Source organism: Diceros bicornis, chromosome 21 (assembly GCF_020826845.1).
Source record: "Diceros bicornis minor isolate mBicDic1 chromosome 21, mDicBic1.mat.cur, whole genome shotgun sequence".
Taxonomy (NCBI): domain Eukaryota; kingdom Metazoa; phylum Chordata; class Mammalia; order Perissodactyla; family Rhinocerotidae; genus Diceros; species Diceros bicornis.
This window is the reverse complement of record NC_080760.1, coordinates 13,235,346-13,245,148: the sequence shown is the minus strand read 5'-3', so window position 1 is coordinate 13,245,148 and position 9,803 is coordinate 13,235,346. Positions and strand designations below refer to the sequence as shown.

General features: G+C 43.2%; 1 protein-coding gene across 2 annotated transcripts; it reads right to left on the bottom strand.

Annotated features, from left to right (window-relative positions):
• Positions 1-312: 312 nt before the first annotated feature.
• Positions 313-9,593, bottom strand: PDP1 (pyruvate dehydrogenase phosphatase catalytic subunit 1). Of its 2 annotated transcripts, XM_058564610.1 has the most exons (3): positions 9,458-9,530; positions 8,630-8,664; positions 313-4,883 (listed from the first exon to the last, which is right to left on the bottom strand). In XM_058564610.1, exons 2-3 carry the CDS (start codon positions 8,658-8,660, stop codon positions 3,226-3,228), a joined length of 1,689 nt encoding a protein of 562 aa, XP_058420593.1. In that variant the 5' UTR covers positions 8,661-8,664; positions 9,458-9,530; the 3' UTR covers positions 313-3,225. The 2 variants fall into 2 exon arrangements, with proteins under 2 accessions (XP_058420593.1, XP_058420592.1); XM_058564609.1 differs by lacking the exon at positions 8,630-8,664 and having other exon boundaries at positions 9,458-9,593.
• Positions 9,594-9,803: the final 210 nt, after the last annotated feature.

Below are 9,803 nucleotides of genomic sequence, written 5' to 3'. Positions count from 1 at the left end.
TATGAAAAAGGTCAGAACTAAGGTATGTTAATTTACAGATTAAGGATAACAGTTACCTAGACCCTCTTGCTATACCCAAGGACAAAACTAACAATAACCCACTCTTCAACCAAACAGGGTTTCTGAGAATTGCTCATCTAAAAGTTAGCTTTAAAAGGGGAGGGCGAGGGGGCTAACAACGCCCATCAACAATACATAAACTGTGATATATTCACACAACGGAATGTTACTTGGTAATAAGGAAGAGACTGTGAATACACTCACAACATAAATGTATCTCAAAAAATTGAACAAAAATCAGACACAAAAGAGTACGTATTATATGATTTCATGTGTATGAATTTCCAGAGCAAGCAACACTAATCTATGGTGATGGAAATCAGAACAGTAGTTACCCAGGGAGAGATTAACTGAAAAGGGGCATGAGGGAATTTTCTGGAGTAATGGAAAAGTTCTATACCTTTATTGGGGTTGTGGTTACCAAATCTCAAACTACATATTTAAAATCTGTGTGATTTTATTGAATGTAAATTATACTTTTTTTTTAAAAAAAGTACTACTTATCTACTGGATCTTAAAGTATAATCTATCACTGCAGAAAGCATCTAATGAATTTAACTATTATTAAAAACCAACGCAGGCCATTCAGAAAGCAAACATGAGCTTTAATTCACCGTGGGCATTTCTCTGACCACTCTCTACATTATAAACCTTCCACACGTCTTCACACAGATACATCCTTTATAAGACAGTTTTTCTACCAAGTACTGTGTACCACACCACCATTCCATTTAACCAGTTACGGGCGTACCATAAATATCATCAGCCACTGAATAAACAGAAATACAGAAGTTGATACAGATGTTAGAAAATTTAAATAAAAAAGTTTAAGAAAGGCTAAATACCATGAAAGTTTACATGTATTCTTTAATTCTAGATATCGCATCACAGTGACAACCAATTACAATAAAATCACAACCGCTTTTAGATGATAGTACATTCAGATTTCTAACATCCAATTGTTTTCACTTCCACAATGATAACTCCACACTACATTTTCATTTCTACAGAGAGTAGACTGGTTTTTGGACTGCAGACCAAGTTTCTTGTGTAATAATAAGAATTACCACCTTGATCATGACCACACGAAACTAAATACTATATGGAAACAAGATTTTATTAAGTATATAATAAGATAGAACTCTTCCGTGATAGTGTTCAAAAGAAATTCAAATAGTAGCCTGAAAATGGGTTTTAATTGCTACTGCAGTCTATATATATTTCATTAAAAGATGAAGTCTCTGTCAAATCATTTAGAAATAAATATATAGTACAGCCTTCCCCCCTCCAAAATGCTGCCTGGAAGAAAAGTCCAAACTGACTTAAGGGGAAAAAAAAAGACCTCAGAAAACAAACATTCTATGATGTTCCAAGCTGCAATCTTCCTGAGTCTATTTTTCAACTGGAACAAGTTTTGCAGTCAGTTCTATATCACTTTAGTGTCCATAGTCCAAAGGGAGTCCTTGAACATCTAGTTCATATTCTACAGAAATCCAAAAAGACTTCTACAGACCCCTCAACTAAATTACTCAAGGGAAAGCTGATCACGGGTTATATTAAAATCTATGTGAATCTCAAACATAGTTATAACCCTTCTTTTAATGATGATAGAATAAATGATGAAAACATATGCACAGCTATACACAGATCACCATTAAACACAAGAACAAAATGCCATTTGATGCATATCACATAAGCTCCCAAAAAGCCAAGTGGTATATATTTATTTTCATTTACTTTGATACATCATTAGAAGTGACTGCATATAATTGCGGAGACTGCTGCAAACAACACTTGATGCTACTAAGTGTTCTACTAAATAAGCATCAGGCATGCACAAATTACCTTTTAAAATTTCTCATGTATATAGCATATAACATTCCTAAGCTACAATGTTTAAAGCATTTAGTAATTTTGAAATCAAATATTTTAATTGACCTATGTCTAAGTGGGGGAAAACCAAAAACTTCTTCCCCCATCTCAACACCAGTAACATTAAACCTTACTCCCTGAATTGATATTTAAACTTATTTTATATATGTCATCCTTAAAACTCCAAAAGTGATGAAAATTCTTATCATTACTAAATTAGAAGTATGATTTCCCGGCAGCAGTCTACCCACCACACACTTACAGCATGCCGAGCCTTTGGAGATTACATGATAAGAGTGATGTGCTGGTCGCTACAGATGACAGTAACTGAATATTATCAGTCTCTTCTTTTTATTCTGGATCTTTTTATTTCAAACTAAATAAAGCTTTTCATTAATACAAACTAAAAGAATTCTTTTTCCTTTTTTTTTAATTTTCTTTCTTTCTTTCTTTTTCCCCAAAGCCCCAGTAGATAGTTGTATGTCATAGCTGCACATCCTTCTAGTTGATGTATGTGGGACGCGGCCTCAGCATGGCTGGAGAAGTGGTGCCTCGGTGCGCGCCTGGGATCCGAACCCGGGCCGCCAGTAGCGGAGCGCGCACACTTAACCGCTAAGCCATGGGGCCGGCCCATCTTTTTTCTTTTTTTAACATCATTGTAAGAGTAGATAAAACTAAAAACGTTTATTGTCTTCAAGCGAGTGACAAAATAGAAAATGTTTCCATTACATCAGGTACGCAGGGGTGGGGAAGGGAGGTTGCTTAGTTCTCTGTCATTTATGGCTTAAAGTACTGGATTTGAAAACCACTTCAGGTTAAATAAATTTATATGAATAATGCATAGATTGTATATCTAGGAAATCATGCAATAAATAAATGTTCTCAGGTACACTGGAATCTTAGTGACAAAAAGGGTCTGCAGGTGTGAACAGTAGCGTTTCTTCCCTTTTACCGAAAGAATACGTCCAGCATTTCGGCCCGTTCGAGATTCTATTTGCCAGGTCATTCTGATTTTCTCAGGTGGATAAAAGAAGCCAATGTCACAAGACATCTGCAACAAGGAGCTGACTTGCCTCAAGTGCAGGCGTCGCGAGATCCGAGCTAGGCAGGAGACTCCTGTGATCCCACCACCCTGCTGCAAAGTCTATCTGGAGCACTTGACAAGCTAGAGTATCAAATGGGTAAATGCTCAGAATGACCCACTGGAAATGTTTACTGTATTAGTGCCTTTTAAAAATCTATCTGCCCTTTACATCTATTTCATTTGAGAATTGCCAGGGTAAGATCCACCCACTATTCCTGGTTTTGATAGGCCCCTACAACATGAGAATTGAACTGAACTACAATAATTGTAATGTCATCTCTGTACATCCGAGCAAGTTCTTCAGGAAGACTAAGCATTTTGGAGAGGCGCTCGTGATCAACAGCCCCAAACTCATTGTTGCCCACAGCGTGGCGAATGAGATGGGTTGCTGCATTCTGATCCTCAAATACCGAGGACATCTTGGCTCTCCTTTCTGTTAAAAGGCCATGCATCTGTCCCAAAGTCACCTTGTAGCCACCAACAGCTATCGGCTGTTGGTGATGCATGCCTGTTAGGTACTCACCCACAATCCTGACCACATCCTGCCTATGCATTGTCTCCCACAACCCATCAGTAGCCAACACCAGAAACTTATCCTGTGGCCTTAATCGGTGGTAAGTTACCTCTGGCTCAGCAGTGAGATAAGGAGGTGTGTAATAATTAGGAGGGATAAACTTGGTATATTCATTGTCATTCAACTGGTCTGGGCCAGATTCTATCACTCTCTTTTGAAGGTCAATGCTCCATTTGAACTTGACATCTCCAAAAGCCCTAAAAGGCATCAGCAAGCCAAGCAGCCGATCTTGTTTCACCACACTCTTGGCCTCATTCTTCGGGTGTTCCAATTTCAGCCGTTCCAGTTCTCTTTCATTCTGAGCATTGTGGTCGTTAGAGAGAGTGACTGCCGACCAAGAGCCGTCCTCTTCCTGTACACCCAGCATGGCTCTGCTATCACCGGTATTGGCCACATGAAGGTCAACACCATCCACATGGGCCACACAAGCGGTGGCCCCAGAAAATGCCACTCGAAGCACCAGGTAGTTGAGGAAAGAATTGGGATCGCCAACTTGAGCCTCCAATGAAATGTCATTATCAAGCCTCTTGAAAGCATTAATTAAAGCCTCCTTAACATCAATATCAGGTGACTCCCCAGTGTTGAGGTCTATAAGCTCCTGCCAGTAAGTCCTCAGGCTGTTAAAATACAATTTGGACGCCTCCTTACTGAAGTAATCATTGGGGTGCTTGTGCCACTGGAGAATGGGTAGCAGTGCCCGACCACTCTCCACTGCATTTTCAATCTCTAGCAAAGTCTCATGGGGTAACAAAGAGACAGCAATATAATAAAAGAGTCTTTCACTGACTGCCTGGGAACAAGCACAGCCTGCATGGCCGTCAAAAACCCCCAAAAGCATCCCTCTGGTCTGCAAGCAGGTTGCCGCACTTCTCCGGTCCTCGATGGGTGCATTTGCAGGCAGCTGATTGCTGTCAAATCCAAGGACAGAACTGACATTTTTGCCATCAAATTCTGGCACTTTGAAACTATATTCATTAGCTTTCAGGATGCTGTTGACTTGAGGAGGAGTGAGGTAAAATTTCTGTGGTGTGGAAGCATATCTCCTTCCTTGGCTGTACTGCCACCAGTTCTCCTTTGGCCGGCAAAAGGTAGCATATGCAGGGTGGGGTGTGTATCTCAGGCGACTCTGAGGAAGGTAAGGAGATGAACAGCAGAGATGTTTGTGGTGGCAGTAACATGCAGTGCCATAGATTCTGCTCAGTTCACAGTTACGGATCAGAGGAAAAAGCAGTTGAGTTGGTGCTGGCATCGCATCAGAGATGAGTGGCAGGCCAGAACTTCTGACTGGGATTCCTGGACAGCAAAATCACACAGACACACACAAAAGAAAAGAGTTACATTTCAGACTACTTCATCTATCTTTCCTTTTATAACAAATAGTTAGCAGGTGAATCTACATGCTAAAATAAACCCAGTGCTGGGAGGCAGTATATTTTATCCAGCTATGATGTGCTATTTCTACAGGGTAGATTCTGCTAGGCACAGCTCCCAATCATTTATGAAGCCAGGACTGAACTGTAATCTGGTTCTACTCTTCTCTTTTCTTCACAGCGCTGTGTGCAGCACCGAGTGTGCAGAATGTACAACAGACTTGGCTGGGGAAGCTGAGGAGACGACGGTTATATAACGCGATGCAGTGGCAGTCTACCTGGCCAATCACCCTTCTCCCTCTCTGTCCTTAACAACGGCCTTAGATTTCCTATCGCACAGGGATTTCTCCCATTTACAAAGACCCTGTTTCTAGCAATTTTTAGCATCTGATTACACATGGCCATCACCAAAAAAGTGTTAGGATACATCCCCAACACATGCATATTCATGAACTATTTTGTAACTTATACACATACGCTACTGTATTAATATAATGTTCATTATAATTTATACAGAAAAAACTTTACATAATGAATAAAAATAGAAATTTCAATATTCCCTTCCTGCACCCAAGTGGATAGTCTTGCAAACAATGCTTCTCTAGACCACTGTGCCAATCTGGCAAGCTTAGGAACACAGGTCTGTCACCAACTTGCCAAATGATCCTGGAAAAGCTGGCTTAACTCTTGGGGCCTCACTTCTCTAAGCTGCAAGTAAACACATGGGAGCAGATGCTGTCTAAGGCCGCCTCTAGGACTCCACATCTTCGTGAAAAGTGTCTGTTGAAGAGAGGCTTTGAAATACAAATGCAGGTTTCATTTATTCATTGTTTAATTTTACTGTATCCTTCATGACAAAAATGTTTAAGAATTTTAGTAGCTCTAAAACTTTGTTAGTAACATAAATGGTCTCAGTTCTAGAATTTAATTTACTTGCTAGCATTTTCCTCTGTTTACCAGCCATATGGGGAAGATACAGAAATATTACTTACATCTATTATGAATCCCAAGTAGAATTCACCCCTAGGAAAATATTTTCTCTTACATTAAAAAAAGAGGGGGGTATCTATTTGCTTGCCCTCGGAAAGCAATAAAAAGTGAAAATAATAGTCTAATAGTCTAAGGTTTGGATAAAAAAAGTACAACATTATAATAGTGAATAAGAATAGTGAATAAAAAATATAATAGTGAATAAGAAAATCATATCACTGACTATATGACACTGAACATATTTTACTGGGCATTTATCTAGAAAATTTAACGAATGTGTATTATTAATCCAGATAATTTATGCAAGAAAAAAAATCCCTCTTCTTCCTCAATAACATATATTTCCCCTGAATTCTTGAGGTATTGCCTCAAAGTATTCATTTGGCCTATAAAGAAATAGGTTTTAGAAATACTTTAAATAAGGAACAAATGCAATAAACAAAAAGGAATAAGGAAAATAAAACCACTTGAGTCTTAATATGAACTATTCCGTCCTAAGGTTGAACCCATTACGAAAAAAAAATTACAAATATCGAGAGTGTCAGCTATACATTACATTATTTTCATGTACCCTCTTTTGAAGAGTAATTTGAGAAGAAGTGGTAAGTGGGATGTAAGAGAACAGAGAAAACCAAACACTGAAGGGATTCCTGTTTGCTTCTGTAATAAGCACTACTTAAACCAGTCATATAGAGCCCCTGTTGCAAGTGATAGCAAGTACCATTATTTTAACTGCACTATTTAAGAAGGGATTTGTTTACATAACTGAAGATAAGATTAGGCAATAGAAGGTAAGGATTAGAATTTTGGAAGTAAGATCAACAACTAAATAACTATTAATGAAAAATAGAAATTCCAGAAGAACAGGAATCTATCAAGGCTAACCACTTAAATAACAGCACTTCAAACTGAATACCTGAAAGTCATCCAAAGGTTAAGTGTACATGACTGAGCCAGGAGATGGGCTCATATGCTGGGCCACATGACACTGGTTTCCAGACATAAACCAAATCTCTGTGAGGTTTGCATGCAGAAAGCACATTAACTCATTTCATGCTTTGTATCAAGATTTTCTATTATTAAAAATGTAAATAGATGCCAATGTTAATGAAAAGAAATTTTCTCCATAACTTTATACAAGTTTGGATTTGTGCTTATATTAAAATTCAAGAACCTTAGGAAAAAATAATGTGTGTTTCTGTATGGAATGCAGATTGAATCAAAGTACTACGTGTGTGTGTGTGTGTGTGTGTGTGTGTGTGTGTGTGTTGTGGGGGATTTCATAGCCGCATAACAGGGTTTGGTTATATGACGTCTAATCAAGAACTAAGTCCAGGAAACCTGTGCTTTCCTTAAATGCCTTTGTTTTGACAGTTTTTCTGTTTTTCTAGTTAACTGCAAAATGAATGAAATATTGTGGCCAAAAAACTAATGATTCATGCAGCAGATGCTCTGAATAATACATCAATTCAAACAGCAAGCACTCAAATAATACACTACCTTCTTCCTTCAAGGCGAAAGTTCCCAAGATTAAAAACAAAAAAGCCGAGAGTGAATTTTATCAACTGTTATCTTTCAGTTACTTAGGAGTTTAGCATATGGACTGAGATTGTATCCTAATCCCCCAACTCCCAACATGCCTTCAAAAGACAAATTCTTAGGGAAGTTGGAATTCAGGAAAACCCTGCTCCGCGATTCATGAGCATTCCATCACCACAGTACAACTGATAGATTCTCTCCAACAGACCAGATACCCTTAGAAGTCAAATGCTTTCATAAATCACGAGCATTCAAAAACTCTGAGTACCTTTCTGAATGTCCTGTGATTTAATGACAACAAAAGCCCACGAGATCAAAACTTTTACTGATAAACTTGCTAAATTAATGAAGCACAAGGCTCTTGATCAGGCAATAAGAACAGCGACACGGTACAGTTGTAAATTGGAGCAGTGTAAAATTTTCAAGTTATTTCTATTCACATTTTCACTGAAAAGTTCCTATCCCATGGTGCAGACTCAGCCACGTTATATGCAGCATCTTAGTCGGATTTGGCCGATTTTAGCAGATTTGGCCGATTTTGCCAATGACTAATAGGAAAGATGCGCTGCAACCAGAAACAGGAGAGAGACCCATCCATTCTTACTAATGTGCTCGGCAGAGCCTGTGCCAAGAAATGATTCCACTTCATCAGTAAACCCACGGAGCAAATTAATTAGAAAATTCTGTTACTGCACTGACTCTGGAGCTCTTTAGCTTTGCAAAGCTTTTGGTGTAAATGAAAATAATGCTATACTAATCGTTAAATGTGCCGGAACCTCAGTGTACCTAATTTGATTGCACTAAACACCATGCATAAAGACTCTTCGTGATTTTTTACCGTTTTCTGGAAATGCCTAGCCATTTCACAGCTCCCGTTATCTTTCCACGAATGAAGAAACAGGTTTCCTTCGGAAGACACGAAGCCCCAAGCCAGTATTTGTTTGATTAGTTTCCTTTGTCCCTATCTGAGAACCGCACTCACTAAGGCATCAAAGCTATCCCGGTCCAGGACGCCTTTGTCCCCTTTTTCTACCTACCTCACCCCTTAATTCCACGGCGACCCACCTAAAACCATCCACACACAAAATCAGTCATCATCCTTCCTGGGTACCCAACGCAGGTAGTTAACTGAATACCTACCAATTCGTCTGGGCCCGGGACACACACACATTCTCCTGTCATCACAACACGGAGCCGACAACATCCACAACCCGCGCGGGCAGCAGCAGCGACAGCAGCACCGGCCCATTGAAAGCAAGGCAGAGATGCTCATTAGAAGAGGCGGCGGCGGGGGAGGCGGGAGCAGAGGAGGGGCGAGGTCTCGCTCCAGCCCAGTGAATGGGGCTGGGAGGGGGGAAGAGGATGGAGGAGGGAGAAAGGGGTGGGGAGAAGAAGGAAACCAAACCACCCCACCCCGCGGGAGAGGCAGAGTCACAGCGCGAGGCGGCGAGGGCCCACACGCGAGCAGAGACGCGCCCCGGGACCGGCCCCTCCATCCAGCCCAGGCACGCAGCCCACCTGAGCGCGGCATCCTCCGCTCGCGGCCCGCCCCGCCCGGCCCCACGCGGCGCCGCCTTCCCTCCAGAAGACCAGGGGTCCGCCCGCGGCCGTCCCTGTCCGCAGGGTCACCCTTGACCCCGCGGTGTGTAAGGGGGGACCCTCAGGCAGAGACGCCGCGCCGCCTCTCCCCGGAGTCCCCCTCCCGCGGGTCCCCACAGCGCTCCCGGCGCTGACAGCGGGCCCGCCCCCCGCCCCGCGGCTGCTCCCCCGGGGCCGCCACACCCTCCCGCAGCCCCGACGCCCCCGCGCACCCGGCGCTCCGGCGCTCGTCCCTCCTCCGCCCCGGCCCGCCCTCCGCACGCCCGCGCCGCCGCTCCCCACGCGCCCCGGGCGCCGTCCGCACAACTTCGGGCGGGTGGAGGAGGATTCCGGACGGGCGGCTCGGGGCCAGGAGTACGGAATACGAACCGGGCACGGCAGGGGAGGAGCCGCTCCTTCTCGACGACGAGGCGGCTGCACTCCGCGGTGCTCCTTCCACGCAGCCGGGTGCAACTGCCCTGAGCGCGGCCCCTCGACCCCGGCCGGCCCACTCCGCGCCGCTGCCCCGCCGGGCCGCCACCCTGCCCCGCCCGAACGTTGGGGCTGGAGAGCTTCCCGCCCCCCGATTGGCTGCGCACTGGCGAGTGGGCGGGGACGAGGAGAGCGGCCCGCGGCCGGGGGCGGGGGCGGAAGAACAGCGCGCTCCCCGCCAGCTTTGTGACGTCATGGGGGTCAGACAATCCCTTCCATTCGGCGCGCGCGGCCCATTGGCTCC